General features: G+C 42.9%; 1 protein-coding gene across 1 annotated transcript in view; it reads right to left on the bottom strand.

Annotated features, from left to right (window-relative positions):
* The window catches only part of LOC126405458 (microtubule-associated serine/threonine-protein kinase 1-like), a 71,696-nt gene that overhangs the window by 6,984 nt on the left and 48,460 nt on the right, over nucleotides 1-16,252 (bottom strand). The window contains exons 9-26 of the mRNA XM_050069199.1: nucleotides 15,052-15,153; nucleotides 11,986-12,118; nucleotides 11,831-11,898; nucleotides 10,213-10,289; nucleotides 9,883-10,091; nucleotides 7,740-7,878; nucleotides 7,490-7,622; nucleotides 5,573-5,738; nucleotides 5,369-5,470; nucleotides 3,037-3,159; nucleotides 2,601-2,710; nucleotides 2,308-2,468; nucleotides 1,833-2,092; nucleotides 1,500-1,724; nucleotides 1,170-1,399; nucleotides 798-920; nucleotides 560-693; nucleotides 279-469 (exon numbers count right to left, since the gene is read on the bottom strand). Of these exons, the coding sequence (XP_049925156.1) occupies nucleotides 279-469; nucleotides 560-693; nucleotides 798-920; nucleotides 1,170-1,399; nucleotides 1,500-1,724; nucleotides 1,833-2,092; nucleotides 2,308-2,468; nucleotides 2,601-2,710; nucleotides 3,037-3,159; nucleotides 5,369-5,470; nucleotides 5,573-5,738; nucleotides 7,490-7,622; nucleotides 7,740-7,878; nucleotides 9,883-10,091; nucleotides 10,213-10,289; nucleotides 11,831-11,898; nucleotides 11,986-12,118; nucleotides 15,052-15,153 (2,686 nt within the window). The remainder of the gene's footprint in view (nucleotides 1-278; nucleotides 470-559; nucleotides 694-797; nucleotides 921-1,169; nucleotides 1,400-1,499; nucleotides 1,725-1,832; nucleotides 2,093-2,307; nucleotides 2,469-2,600; nucleotides 2,711-3,036; nucleotides 3,160-5,368; nucleotides 5,471-5,572; nucleotides 5,739-7,489; nucleotides 7,623-7,739; nucleotides 7,879-9,882; nucleotides 10,092-10,212; nucleotides 10,290-11,830; nucleotides 11,899-11,985; nucleotides 12,119-15,051; nucleotides 15,154-16,252) is intronic.

Below are 16,252 nucleotides of genomic sequence, written 5' to 3'. Positions count from 1 at the left end.
GTTGATCATCAGAATATTGTCAAAGCAACAGCATGATGGGAAGTGCACTGCCACACGCTCATGAAAAAACATTGATCCACAGAACTACCAGTTGTCAGAAACGTTCTTTTAAGTTATGATTTAAAAGCAAAACATCAAATACACACAGAAGATAAAATATCCTCTGTTTTGTGTTCTTCTAAATATATTATCTGTATTAAGTTACAGTTTAAAGGCCTACCAGACAGTTAAACCCCATAAAAACAGACACATGCATATTCCAGGCCCTACATACTAACCCAGGTAGGTGGATTCAGTCAGAGCGGAGCGGTAACTCTGAGTGGGTGAGCGGGCGGAGAGGCTGTGGGTGGGGGAGCCTGGGAGACTGTCACCAGATGAAAGGGAGCGATTTAAAGAGGAGAGGCTCCGGCTGGTGTGGAGCAGGTTGGACTGCTTGGTGATTTTCCTGAACAGGGAGCTGCGCTTCTTCCTGAAAAGACAAAGTAATAATATGGTGAGAATAAAACATTTAAGATTCTGTATTCTTGTGATGAAATGCATTTATTTTGCAGTAACGCACTCTTGTCCCTCCTTGGCTCCGGCTCTCTTGCTGCGTCGTGCCATCTTGGATTTATAGCTGGACTTGCGGGCGGGACCCACTTTTATAGAGGTGTTCTCAAATGGAGTCGTTGTAACTGTCACCTTGTTTCCACTCTGTAGATTATAAACATATATTTATATGAATCAAATCATTTATAGAGAAATTCTATTTCAGCCATCTTATAAAAATCTTAACATGTATGTTAGGTTGTGCTCACCTTCAGGATGAGCTCCACCACCTCTGTATGAACCAGACCGTGGACTGACTCCCCATTTACGTGAGTGATGAGGTCACCAGCGTTAAGTCCAGCTTCCTGGGCGGGACCGCCTTCCTCCACATGCTGTGATTAGAACAAAGGACTCAATTAAACAGATTTAGGTGTTGACACAAAGCTGTTTATCTGCATGTTAAAGCTCTGATGGGAGCCAAAAGGAAAAAATGAACACAATTTAACATATTTTAATGTTTCTGTCTGTTATTCTACATGTTTCAGATGTTTTTCTACAACCTGATTTGTAGCACATTGAGCTGGTTTGTATGTATGAAATTTGCTGTATAAAAGAGTTAATTATCAGCTCTGCTTTCTCACCCAGACCATGTGATGTACACTGTAAACATCACTGTCCCCCATGTAGACTCTGATGGCTCGCAGAGTGAAGCCGTACTTCTTCCCTGAGCGGTGGATGGTGATTGGAGAATGCAGGACGTTGACCATGGGAGAGTAGTCTCTGCTGGGAGAAGAGTCACGCGACGAAGGGTTGGACGAGAGGGAGCGAGGAGACATGGGGCTTGCCAGCGGGGAGGCAACGTGTTGCTCCACTGAGGAGACAGGGATGAAGCTCAGCTTACATCACAGCGTTACATTTTCAATATGTTTTTTACACTTTATTTGCTGATGTAAAATAACCAGCATGTTCACCTGCAGGAATGATGACAGACAGAGCAGTAGCAGAAGCAGATTTAATAACTTTGGATCCTGGCCGTGAGCTGCGTTTCTCTCCTTCAGCTGAGAGCTGCTGGTGGCGAACCCTCCGCAGCACCAGGTCAGTGGTGGCCCCGCGGGGACCCTGTGGGTCTGGAAGCCCCAGAACAGAAGCAGTGCCTGGTAGAGGCAACGATGCATCAGCAGGTCTCAACAGCTTGTCTGTGACATAAAATCCAACAGTAAATTACAGTCTTGTTATAAATTATGATCAAATACAGGTTTAGGGTCACAAGACAAGTGACATCATGCATCCTCATCCCTTCTCACCCCCAGCTGCGACCCCGTTGCTGTCTTTAAGGAGTGTTTTCAGATCCCCTTGAGAGGCGATGGCAGCCATGGCTCCCTCCAGGGACGTCCCTCTGGCCTTCACTGCAGGCTGCCTGCTGGGGACAGGCAGCTCAGAGTCGACCTCCAGGGGGGAGGCCAGGCGGTGTGTGTCCATGAGGGCGGAGAAGCGTCTTCGGGCTCCAGACGGTGGGCTGGAGTCGCTCTCCATAAAGGAGGACTCAGAGCAGGATAAGCGCTTCCTGAAAAAGCAAAGTAGGTGTACTTTGGTGTGAAGTTATACTTGATGAGTCTCGTTTTTTTATATTGAACACACGAAGACTTTCTGGCCAGATAGACAAAAAAAACCTGTCTTTCATTGTGTTGTTTGGTCACGTATCCCTTAAACAAACCCTCTAACTTTATTTGACCATGAACATTTAATTCTTCACTATTTTACGTGAACGGCTGCACTCACATCTCAGGCGATCCAGTCCTCCAGCTCTTGTCCCTGAGGGTGAGGCTCCCCAGACTTTCTCTCTTGGCCACTCGATCCTCCCTGGGGACCTTGTGCTCCCGTAGAGTCACGCCAGGGACTTTATGCTCCAGCTGGGACAGCTGCTCCATACTGCTGTACACCTGCAGGCCCACACAATAAAGACAGACTGTATTTTGTGGACTGAAAAATAACCATTATCATTTTAAACACTTGAGACCTGAAGAAAAAAAGAGAAGCAGGAGGCAAACTTTAATCTGACTTTGCGGTCTGACCTTGCTGAAGCGAGGGGAGCAGGATGAGAAGTGATGTATCTCCACGGGCTCGTCGTCATTGGTGTCGTCCTCATCGTATGAATGCACATGATGGTAGCGCTCAGATCGGGCTGGTGGAAAGGTGACAAGATATCGTAGCTTTACATCTGGCAAATATTCAGTGAACGGTGGCATTAATTTTCTCTCTGTTCTCAGATTATCAGCTACTGACATTAGCCCATATGAGACAAAAGAAATCCATGTGTGCTGAGAAATCAATCTACATTAAAAGCTGCAAACTCTTCAACAATAGCAGTCATGGTAACATGGTGGGCGGAGGGTGTTGTGACAACGATGGTGATGACTCAGAGGACCCTGAGCTGTTTTGATGAATACAATTTTCCTTAACTCAAAGTGACCTGTGGTCTGTGCCTGGAGTCCCCAGCAGCGGACTTACTGTCAAAATAACTGGTGTCTTCCTCAGACTCCAGGTGAGGAATGAACTCTGCCTTCTGTCTCAGCAGGCTGTTCCAGTTCACCTCTGTGAAGAACGAGTGCTGCCTCACTTCAAACGCACCACCTAAAGGGTCGAGGATGGGAGAGGAGAGGGACAGAGGGGGAGACAAAGACAGACAGGTAATGACTGCAGCCCTAAAGCAAGCAGAGCAACTTTGACTCAGACAGAAGTTGACTTATTTGCGTAAACTGAATCTGTGAGGCTATAGGCAGGACGACACTTAGTGTTCTAGGTCAGTGATTTCCAACCAGGGATACACGTACCCCATCATGGAGAACTTTGAAAGGTGCCTGGGGGAAGGTGGGAAGATTGTGAAGTAGCTCAGCTAATATGGAAAATACAAAATTAGGATGTAAAAGAAAAATTTATCGATATATTGAGTCAACTGTGACACCATAACACCACGCTTTGAGATTAATGTGCATGAAATCTAGTTAGCAAGTGAAGAGAGAAGTCTACAAAGTTAGCTTAAAGTAATACATTAATTGTTGCAATACCTAGCTACAAGTAAAAGATACATGTTTGAAATAGTAAGATAAAAGTAATTGATAAATGGTTGAAATAATTAGCTACTTAAATAAATGGTTGAAAAAGCTAAAAGTAATGGATAAATAACTGAAATATTTATGGCGATGGTTAAAATAGTTTGCTAAATGTAGAGATTACATTTTAAATAGCTGAAAGTAGCCTAATAGATTAATGGTTGAAATAGCTAAAAGTGGCTATGTAGTCAAAATAGTTAGCCATAAGCAAAAAATAAATGGTCGAAAAAGCTAAAAGTAATGGATAAATGGCTAAAATAGTTAGCTAAAAGTAAAAGATAAATGGTTTAAAAAGTTAAAAGTAATGGATAAATGGTTGAAATAGTTAGCTAAAAGTGATGGCTAAAATAGTTAGCTAAAAGTTAGCTAAAAGTAAAAGATAAATGGTTGAGAAGCTAAAAGTAATGGATAAATGGTTAAAATAGTTAGCTAAAAGTGATGGCTAAATGGCTAAAATAGGTAGCTAAAAATGATGGCTAATAGTTAGCTAAAAGTAAACGATAAATGGTTGAGAAGCTAAAAGTAATGGATAAATGGTTAAAATAGTTAGCTAAAAGTGATGGATAAATGGCTAAAATAGTTAGCTAAAAGTTAGCTAAAAGTAAAAGATAAATGGCTGAGAAGCTAAAAGTAATGGATAAATGGTTAAAATAGTTAGCTAAAAGTGATGGCTAAATGGCTGAAATAGTTAGCTAAAAGTAAAAGATAAATGGTTGAGAAGCTAAAAAATAATGGATAAATGGCTAAAAAAGTTAGCTAAAAGTGATGGCTAAAATAGTTAGCTAAAAGTAAAAGATAAATGGTTGAGAAGCTAAAAGTAATGGATAAATGGTTAAAATAGTAAGCTAAAAGTGATGGCTAAAATAGTTAGCTAAAAGTAAAAGATAAATGGTTGAGAAGCTAAAAGTGATGGCTAAATGGCTAAAATAGTTAGCTAAAAGTGATGGCTAAATGGCTAAAATAGTTAGCTGAAAGTAAAAGATAAATGGTTGAGAAGCTAAAAGTGATGGCTAAATGGCTAAAATAGTTAGCTAAAAGTGATGGCTAAAATAGTTAGCTAAAAGTAAAAGATAAATGGTTGAGAAGCTAAAAGTAATGGATAAATGGTTAAAATAGTTAGCTAAAAGTGATGGCTAAGTGGCTAAAATAGTTAGCTAAAAGTAAAAGATAAATGGTTGAGAAGCTAAAAGTGATGGCTAAATGGCTAAAATAGTTAGCTAAAAGTAAAAGATAAATGGTTGAGAAGCTAAAAGTAATGGATAAATGGTTAAAATAGTTAGCTAAAAGTGATGGATAAATGGCTAAAATAGTTAGGTAAAGTAAAGATTACATTTTAGATAGCTAAAAGTAGGCCTCATGGATAAATGGTTGAAATACTTAGCTTAAAGTAAAAGATAAATGGTTGGAATCGTTACCTCAAAGTTACTGCTAACTGGTAAAAAAAAGTTAGCTTAGAGTAAGAGCTTAGAGCATTTATTTTTCTATATAGAGAATATAAGCTTAGAGCTTATATTTTCAATAGCTAATAGCCGGGCTAATTAATTAATTTTTGGAATAAGTAGCTAAAAGTAAATGGAATATGGTTGAAATAGGTAATGCACCCCAACTAAACCAAAACGAAACACAAAAGAAAATAGTGAACTACAGGTCTAAGTGAAAATAGAGACCAGGGATAACAGTGGAAAATGACCATAACTTAAAGTAGTGAACCACTAATCTATCAGACGGACCTGTTCCCAGTCGAACCAGTGGATTTGTCTGCAGAAGGGAGGAGATCAGGTTCTGGGCATCGACAGGAAGAGCCTCTTCCCCTTCAGGCCACACTATGTCATCTACCAGATACAGCAGACAGAGAGAGGATGATATGAGGTAACACATTTTTGGTGAAGACGTGTCAGATAATACTCGTCCAGCTCAGAGCTTTGACCCCTCACCTGTGATGACCTGTCCGAACAGCTCCTCTGGAGTGTCTCCAAAGAAAGGCACACAGCCCACCAGGAACTCATACAGGATGATGCCCATAGCCCACCAGTCCACCGGCTTCCCATAGCCTTGGCGAAGAATAACCTCCGGAGCGATGTACTCGGGAGTTCCACACACCTGAAGGAGAAACAGTGACACTTAATTTCTTCAGGTGTTATTTATCACTCCAAGTCCTGTGACTTACATGAAACCCTGTCCTGCGTACAGACACTTATTGTAAGCCTCACATAAATGTACTTTGTTTTTGAAATACATGTATACTCAGATCAGATTATTCTACACCAGATCTTCATGAAATTTAAATCGTACACTATACATAATTTGACCCTGCCTGAGAGGCACGTGTATGGAGCATGCATATTTCTCCCCGGCTGAGCAGATCACTTCAGGGATGCCAAGACAAGATGAAAGCCTCACTGAGGGTTTTCATGTGCAGATGGGTATGCACTGAATGCTAACAGATTTCTGGCCACCACAATGCATACACAAGAAATAATGAGGCCCAGATTCAAATCATGAGCACTGCATGAAAGGCTTGAGAAAATAAACCTCACCTGAAAGAGAAATGATGATAATAACTGAGGAAATACTGCCTATTGTTCTGCCAACTGCTTTTTTCATGCTTCAGATATGCCTGGCTCACAATGACGGGGAATATCTTTGCATAGAGATGAAGACATCAAAGGACCTTTCATATCTCAACTTTACTTGGATAATACTGTAGTTAAAGAGTCTGCACTGCAGTACGACTGAAAAGACACAGTTTACAGTCAAACTGCAGATGTATGGAGGCCAAGAAGGGCCGTGCTTGCAGTTATTTTTTAAAATGCCATTATCTCGGGATCACAAGATAATTACTTCATTATCTTAAGATAACAAAGCTCATTTATTGTGATAACAAGTTGATTTATGTTGATTCTTGAGATAACAAAAGGATGATTTCTTGTGATATCAAGATCACTTATCATGAGAAAACAACTCTCTCTCTCTCTCTCTCTTTTTTTAAATAGGGCTGCTCCCTAATATTCGACCAAATGTTAGATGACCACAAAGGTCATTAGTCGACAAAATTTCATTGGTCGCTTAGTCGCAGAAAAAACAAACAAAAAACGTGAATCTCTATTAGGAGCTGCGCCTTGTCAAAATAAATCCAAACCTATATGACTGGACCATGTGGGACTTTAATTTGAAAGGACAGACACAGGAAGTGTCCTCGTCAGGTTAATTTCCAGGGCTGGTACCTGCGGTTATTCCACAGGCTAGTTAATAACATGTCGGGCAGGAAATCCAAAGTGTGGGATCATTTTGAGAAGGTGAAGGACGAACCCAAGGTGATATGTAAACTCATCTTCATTGGTCGACTACAAACATGACGTATCATCTGAAACATGGAAGTAGCTACATGCCCATTAGCCCACAGCATCATTAACAGGCGGCTCGCTCAGTGTGTGACGTGCACTTGGAGATAAAATATAGGCCTATATTAATGAAGGTTCATTAGTACGGTTTTGTATTTCTCTGTAATGTAGCACAGTGTTAACAATGTTACTGATACTATTCTTTCTCACACCTTCAACTCAAACCACCAAAATATATCATTTAATCATTACATTCTTATCAGAAACATGCAGGAGACTAGTCCACTGATGGCTCTAAATGATGACTATTGGTCGACTAGGAAAATTCTTAGTTGGCGGCAGCTCTAGTAAATACTTTGTGAAAGTACCCATAGTCAACCCTGCAGTATCAGTGCAATACTGATCTCAAGGTATTTGGTAAAAAACATTGTGATAATTGATTTTCTCCATAGAGCCCATCCTTAACTTCAGTACCTTTTTTATGTCTATGTAAAGTTTAGCTCATCGTACCTGTTTATCCAAGAACTCCCGAGTGTCCTTCTCTATGTGTCCTTCATACAAGTTGGTGGTCAGACTCATCAGACCCATCTTAGAAAGACCGAAGTCTGTGAGCTTGATGTGGCCCATCGAGGTAATCAGGAGGCTGAGAACAGAAAAGTTTATTTATACTCTCATGAAAGAGCAATGAAATAGCAAGTGTTTAGAAATGTATTGTGACAATCTCTTTGCAACGTTTTCATGCAAACTAACTCTGTCTTACTTGTCAGGCTTGAGGTCACGGTGTACGATGCCATAGTTGTGTAAGTACTCCAGTGCAAGGACGGTCTCTGCAAAGTACATGCGTGCCATTTCCACAGGCAGAGCCCCAATGTTCTTCAGCAAAGTAGCACAGTCTCCACCTGCCAGCACAATTCATTATTTGATTAGTCCTGCTGCTGACATTAGCAATTACCACAAATGTCTCCTGCTACCTTTTGTCCCAGAGACCATTTTAGTTTCCATTTAGACACACAACAATCATGCACTCTGTGTGGCTTTAACTCTGTGGACTCTGCTGACGGTGCCGACATGAGTCATTCTGCATCGTACGCTGAAGGATACCTGGCACATTATTATGCATTTCACTTTCACCTGGCATTCAGAGAATGTTCACCTACGGAAAATGTATGACAGCCTATGAAAAGGGTCAGACCATTCAATTACCTGCAGGGCAGACCTATAATAAGAACGCACTGCTATTAGATTTTTGCAGTGCTGGTGTTGTGGCTACGGGAATGACTTCTGAGTCTACAGCCACGCTGGTGTCCAACACCCATACTTCATAATACTTTACAGTGTGATCAGTGTGGAGGAGGTGGAAGCTCAACGATTGCCTCGGCTTTAAATATAGAAAATCCTTTGTTGTTTTTTTTCCGCTTAATTCTTATGTTTAAGGCAAGAAAGGAATGGAAGAATTAATGGAAGACGTGGAGACAAGAACCACTCCACGTGCAGTGGAGGTCTCTGCAGATCATGGACACCTCGGGGTGCAGTGGTTAAGAGATAAGATAAGATACACCTTTATTGATCCCACAATTGAGAAATTCCAATGTTACAGCAGTCAAGGCCCACAATTGAGAAATTCCAATGTTACAGCAGTCAAGGGTAAAGAGTCAAATTAAAGATTTCAATATTTAAAAAAAGCATTGTTGCCTCACAGAAAGGGTTACTGATTCGAACCCTGGGTGGGGGGTTTGAACCCCAGGATTGGGGAGCCCCTCTGTGCAGAGTTTGCATGTTCTCCCTGTGTCAGCGTGGGTTTCCTCCAGGTGCTCCAGCTTCCTCCCACAGTCCAAAGACATGCAGGTTAATTGGTGACTCTAAATTGTCCGTAGGTGTGAATGTGAGTGTGAATGGTTGTCTGTCTCTATGTGTCAGCCCTGTGATAGTCTGGTGACCTGTCCAGGGTGAACCCTGCCTCTCACCCAGTGTCAGCTGGAATAGGCTCCAGCCCCCCCCCACGACCCCCAACAGGATAAGCGGGATGAATGAAAGAATGTTTTCCACAAGCCACAACTAATTTTCCCTGGTACCACCTGAGGGTCTGAGTAATACCTGGAACAATCATTACCCTGACTGCTTCCTCGTTGCCGACCTCGCCTGCCTCTGACTCTCCTGCTTCACCTGCTCCCTGGTAAACCACTCAGCCTTCTGGCCCGACCAAGAGATCTGCTTCTGCCTTCCTGGTTTCTGTTCACCTGTTCCCTTTGGCTGTTTGGAGAGACCGTCACTCAGCTCTTCATAGTGAGTTTACCTGTTCATCTGCCTGTGGTTTCCTGTGCTATGGATTGCTTCTCTGTGTGGCTGCACATTCTGCCAGCTCATCATCACTACTGGCAAGACCCACCCTGGCTACAGTCGGCTCCACACAGGTGTGTTGGCTGCTCTCATGTGTACTCCTGGTTCTGGATTCCCTACTCCCTCACGGTACTGTTGCACACTACTGAACTGTTTGCTGTGTGTGTTTTCGGCTTTGGCGCTCCACGCCAAGAGCCCTGGACTGAATCTGCCTCTCAGAGGGCACTGAATTTGGACACTGACTTTCCCAGTTGTTTCATCCGTTTGCTCACTTTGTATTTATCAAAGCGGTGCATTAAAGTCTATTATAAACTGTTCTGCCTGTCATTGGTGCTTCTCTTGGCTCCTACACTCACCTGCTGCAATATCGGGAATTGATGGACAGCCTGCAGCCAATCAGAACTGGGGATTTAACCCCGACCATGGTATAATTATACTAACTCAAAAAGCTGAAATGCTGACAAGAAACTTAACTTAACATAGAACACCTGGAGGTGTAGACGAGGGCAGAATATCCACCCAACAACATTTTTCTCACCACTTGACACACACATGGATATTCTTACCTTCTACATACTCCATGACCATGCAGAGGTGCCGACGGGTTTCGAAAGAGCAGAACATGGAGACGACAAAGGGATTCTCTGCGAAGGTGAGGATGTCTCTCTCCACAAAGGCCTGCTGGATCTGGTTCCTCAGGATCAGGTTCTGCTTATTGATCTTCTTCATAGCAAATCGCTGGCGTGTCTCCAGATGACGCACCAGGTACACAGCGCTGTAGTACACACACAGAGGCACGTATTATGTCTTACTATGTGGCTACTCTGCTGATGTAAAAAAAAAACCATTTGTGTGCATGCCTGATTTACAGAAGTTCGCCCTACAGCTCCACTCACCCGTACGCTCCGTTACTGATCAGCTTGATGGTCTGGAAGTCTGCTTCTCCTGGTGGTTTCATTGCTTTAATCTTACCCTGTGGATCGATGAACATAATGCTGTGATGAACAATGATCCAGTGTCAAACTGATCAAACCAACATGACATGAATCATTAGAGCTGGGGTAGGTAATTTAATTTTTGTGTCACTGGGCAAAAATCCTCCTCTCGGCTCTGTTTTGGGCTTCAGAAGATCTAGCTCGTGACAGGAGACTTTGGTCAATCACAGGTCATTTCAGAGGGAGGGTGTTCCTATTGGCTGTTCTACAAATGCAGACGTGCGTGATGTGAAAGCTGACAGAGAGAGAGAGTCCTGCAGAGAAAGCCGCTCCTCCAGCACTGGTTTAAACTACCTACACTGCAAAGCAACCATAAAGAGGAAGACAGACTTATCAAAAAGAGATTTTGACAATAAATAAAACAAAACGTGTCAATATCGACAAAGCATTTCAGAGATGGAGAGAAAATGTGGCTAATAGTTTAGCCTTCTGCTAACTGGAGCCAAAGGCTCACAACTGTGGCTTCATGTTAATGTAGCTAACATTAGTTAGAGCCTCAAATCACAGTAAATCCCCTGCCTCAGCCCCCATCGCTACAGATCACCTCACCGGGAGGGGACCAGGCAGCAGCTCCAGAGACGGACCCCCAGTCTGTAGCCACAGCAACCCAAATCCAGCCAGCACAAACCCAAGTTCCAGTGGACTGGACAATCCCGACTTCCTGTCAGATGTGTTGCAGCCGTTACACAGGTTAGACCCGCCACTGCTGCTGTCCACAAGCCTGCTGTGACACTTAGGGTGGGGTTTGCGTTGGCTGAATTTAAGCCACTACAGTCGCTGCCCGCAGGTCTGTCTCCCAAGCTGCTGCCTGATTTCATCCTGGGGAAGCTGTCCACAGTGGCAGGGAGTGAGGTGGATGGACCGTGGGGCAGCTAGCAGCAAATTCTTGTCTCATTTGTGGTCTGATAAACAGAGAGTGGGGCAAAGAGTGGCTGGGTGCAGCTCTACAATGAAATAAGATTGAATAAATCAATGTATGGGAAACACTGGGTTACTGTATGAAGCTTGTGCATATGCCCGTGTTTGTCTGGTGGGAGGGGCTTAAGACAGGAGAGGGGGAGCTGCAGGAGGAGGCTGTATTTCTGCCCACCCCAGCTTTAATTTTATTTTTTAACAAGGGTGAAAAATTCCCTTTGCCACTGTGGCATGCACATTAAACCCAATATACAGATAACAGAGAGGCGTCTCCAGGTCTGGTCTACATCCCCACTCCCTCTCCTCTCCTCTTTTTGTCTGCTTAGCTTAATTTTGACAGTTGGAGGCGTGCCTAATGCTGGAGAGAAGGCCTGGAGATTTAGGGAGGGGGTATCCTGTTTTTTGTACCTCAGCATAAATAAGCCAAATTAGATGGATAAGAGCATGTATGCCAAGTCATTAGGAGATGAGGCAGACATTTTCTACGGGAGCAACAAGGACCTTGGCAGGGCGGACTTTAAACTGTCGCACTGCATAAATTAAAAAATAAAAAGGGTGGGTGAATGTGGGGTTGGACTGAGCGTTGGAGAAGCTCAGATCTCACCTCTGCTGAGTCATCTGTTTCAGGTGTCAGCGGTCCCTCACTGTCGTAACTGTCGAGGTTTACCATCTCTGATGATGAAAATATGTCCGTTAAAATCAGCTGTCAGTTCATTTCCTGAGAAGTTAAATCTGTGTGTTTCTGCGTCTCTCCCTCACCTTCAATAGGGTCTCTAGTCAGCCCCAGCTGGCTGATGATGTAACGAGGAATGTCCGTTTTCATCAGGTGACCCTCCTTGGCGTGATCCTCCGCGGCCTCCAGCAGATGGTAGAACTCCTCGGGGTTAAACTCCTGCAAACCAGAGCATCGAGACATGAACATGATGTCATCAGGTGGAACATTTTTGAAGCTGCTCCATTAAACACTGAACTAACGACATTAAATAGGACTCTGTGGGATGATTGAATTTGTGTTTGAGACATTGCTTCCAGGTAAAGCTGGTTTAAAATGTAAATCAGAGAATGTTTCCATATCCGAGTGAAGCCACTGCGGCTGCTTTTAGCAGTTGATGGATGATTCACTGACTCTCTGGAGCAGCTCCAAGATTTGTTTCTGGAAGACACCATCACTGCAGTCTGCTCAGCCTCAGGACAGACAAAACTCTGGACTGTTTTCAGACTGATGTCCCAATTAAAGTTTACAAGGTTCTGTTTTAACATACAACATGAATTAAAGCTGTAGTTTGTAACCGTTAAATAACTTTTTGACATGTTTGCTGAAACTGTCACTGCGTCCACACAGAGGGACATAAGACAGATCATCTAAGAAAGACATCACATTCCTCTGCCTCTTCTTAAGGCTCATTTATGCTCAACGTTAGATACGTAAACAGACACAAACAGAGCCTTCAGTGCATGTTTTCTGAAAGTTGCTGACACAAAACAGCACATGCTAAGAAATGAGACATGTCATGTGCTGCACAGGCATCACAAGGAAGATGGCAGGTGTACAAAGTGCAGACCCTAAACACCCCAAATTGAGCGTAGCATTCGTTCAGGCAGGACACGGTGTCAGGGTCAGCTCACATCCCAGCTACATCAGCTGATCTCAAACAGCCCAATCAACAGATGGAGCAGCTGACTGATGGAAGCTCATAGATCACATGATTCCTTTCTATGCAACCAATTGGCAAATCCCATTCAGGACTCCAGGGTTTTTTCTGACCTAATTGTATTGCGGAGTTTTGCACAGCGGCGACCGGATCTTTGCTCTCAAACCACAAAAAAATGTGATGGCACAACAGTCTCCTTCAGTACATTATTCTATGCTTTCTTTTGATTTTCACATTGGCTAGTCATCCTGTTTAATTTGTCTTCTGATTAAATCGGAACCGTTGAAACAAGTTGTAGGAAGCCTCTGCAAGTAATTGGTTGCTGGCAGACACTCTGTGCTGCAATAAAATGGTTAATCAGCAGTGCCGTGCACTGTAGAGCCGATGCGCTGCTGGTTCTGCCGGCCTGAATAGAATATAATGTCTATAGCCTTACTGTTGTGTACAGCCTTATAGACTGAGCTGAGTAGTGATGCGCGGGTCGACCCGTAACCCGCGGGACCCGCAAATGGACCTGCGGGTCGGGCAGCAGTGATCGTCTGTTAAATCGGTCTGTAAATGATATTTTGACATTATTGGCTATTACTGTCATGGCATCCGAAGGTACTGATGCGTTGAGCAGGTGACAGTCCGCGGTCGTTTTCAAAACACACTTGTGTCACGCACTCCAAAAGAAACTTGTTGAAACTTTAAACAATAATTTATTGTACAAAACGGGGGAAACAAACGTTGACAAAAACGGTTCCATAATTCATATTAAATTCAAAAGATAACGAAAAAACAGCTACAAGTTAGAGGGAATAGTGATAAAGTGGTAAAACTTGGCATTGATCCACAGCCTCAGACGGATGCGCTCAAGCGTGCCGTGCGCACAAGCTCAGTTGGTAGGCTATACTATATTTTCACATTTTTAACAATGCAATTTAAAAGTTTTGATTTTTATTGATAACCTACATTTACCAACAACAAAAAGACTACATTTAGCACCAAAAAAATATGTTAAAAAAAATAAATAAATAAAAATAATAATAATAATAATAATAATAATAATAATAAAAAGTAAATAAAACGAATATCGAATACCAAAATTTCATAACGAATACCTACCCACAGAAACGAATATTTGAATGTCCGAATATTTGGGTACAGCCCTAATAAGAAATGTAATTAAACAATAATGCTGTGGTCATAACGAGTGGAAACTGTATTGCATGATTACCCATTTTGGCGGAAAACCACTGAAATACGTTTTCAGTGAGAATTTGGCTGATAAGTTCAATGGCAATATTTTTGCGACTTGCCAGGTACGTTAAATATCAACATTTCCTCACTATGCATTAGGTTTCCCTAAAAACGTATTCGCTGTTTCAAATTAGTTGTATATAAATGTTGTTTCCAGGAGTCAGGGCTGTAACTTGACTTGATGTATTGCAGAGGTTTCATTGATTGTACTGCTGCTGCAGCTCCTGGCAGCTGATCCAAATATGGTTACTAACAATGTCAAAAACATGCAAAAGATCTCACACACACACACACACACACACACACACACACACACACACGGTAATCCATCAGCAGCGATATGCAGAAAACGAGGGTGGAATAACATCGACGAATCAATTCTTCATGTCACTGTTTCAGCTGTCGCTCATCATCAAAAACCACATCAGAGTGGCGTGACTCATTGAGTGGGACACAAGACTGTTATAAAACACAGTAACCCAGAAAAACAGGCAGCTAGACAGACAGACACACACATACAGACACACACACATATAGACATACTCCAACTTTAAATGACACCATGGTCACGGTCTGTCTGAGTCAGACTGGAAGGCGGCCCAGCAGTGGGGGGTCGCTGCCTGGTATTAGTCGAACTGTGGCAGGGCAAATTTTAATCTAAATGCAAATGTATTCTCCACACAGACAGACCGGACCGGCTCTTTTACTTCAGCGTTAGCTTGTTTAGATTTTCTGCCCCCACTGTGTAACATATCAGACCACTTAAATGCTTTTAATGGGCAACAAATGGGTCTCTGTGCCCATGTTTATCTAAAGAAAATCTATTTGTCTTAAAATCACAAGAGGGACGTGAGCTGTGGAACATTCTGGGATGAAGGGTGGGGCGGGATGAGGATTGTGAGCATTGCTGCGGGATAGGATGTTATCTTACCAGACACTCCAGAAGCCTGGCAGGTCGGGAGATGATGATGAGAAGCTTCTTCGCCAACTCTGTGACGAAGGCTACCTCGGTGCTTTCTGAGCGCTCGAAGGCCTGATAGAGAGAGACAGAGAGTCAGAGAAGAGATTCACATTAGGACTTCTCTAACACAACACTAACATACAGCCACGACACTGCAGTCAGTAAAACGAGAGACAAAACGAGACACAGAGTGACAAAGGCTTCAAACAGCTGTGACATATGAGAATATCTGATCATTAAAAAGGCAGCAGATACAATCAAACTTCATCCAGGCAGCCCAGAGTTATCACCGCGATCTAATCAAGCCGTCAGAATGAAGTTGCTGATGAAATTGCCTGATACCTGTTATCTGCTCTGAGCTCAATTAGCTGCCGTTTACTGCTGCCGTTTCAATCTCTCACCAAAGGCATCATGAGTCTGAATGGCATCAGAAGACTCGAGCTGAATCTATCCATCAATAACCTTCCACAGTATCACATCACCTCAATCACACGTCCACAGATGGATCTGTTTCTGTGTCTGTTATCGCTGCGCTTTAATTTATCCTGCTATAATTCGTAATGCAAATTAGAGTTACTATCATCTGAAGCTTTTGGTATCATGATACCTGAATTTTTGTTCCAGTACCAAAATATCTACTTTTCTGATTCCCTACCTTGAGACGTTTCTTTTAACAGAGGAGGCAAAAGTTGTGGAAAGTTCTCAAAATGTGGCAAATTTTTATGTAAACCTTAATTAATGTAAAACTTAAATTAAAAGCCTGCTCCCAATTAACGATCATCCCTTTTACTAGCCCGGTGTAGCTGCACATTTAGACGAATAAAGGCCTGTCTCAATCAAGCCCTGTTTCCACCGAGCAGTACGGTACAGTTCAGTCCGGTACGCTTTTTTCTGTGTTCACTGTGAAAAGTTGTGGATGGTACCAGTGGAACTGTTCTGTACCGTCCCCATGTTTGGTCCCCCCTCTGTTGGGGTACCTAGCACACAGATCTGGTACTAAAAGGTGGAGCTGTGAACACTGCAGTCTGATTGGTCAGTAGAGGACGGTCACTCTGCTCAGGGCTGAGTTGTGTCTGGTTTTGAGGCTCATGTAACCACTGTTCATACTGTGGAGAGTTTTATTAGTAAACTGTAACTATGAAATGAAAGGATGTTTTGCTGCCTCTCACAG

This window comes from Epinephelus moara, chromosome 18 (assembly GCF_006386435.1).
Source record: "Epinephelus moara isolate mb chromosome 18, YSFRI_EMoa_1.0, whole genome shotgun sequence".
Taxonomy (NCBI): Eukaryota; Metazoa; Chordata; class Actinopteri; order Perciformes; family Serranidae; genus Epinephelus; species Epinephelus moara.
The sequence above is the reverse complement of the archived record's forward strand: the minus strand, read 5'-3'. Positions and strand labels throughout refer to the sequence as shown.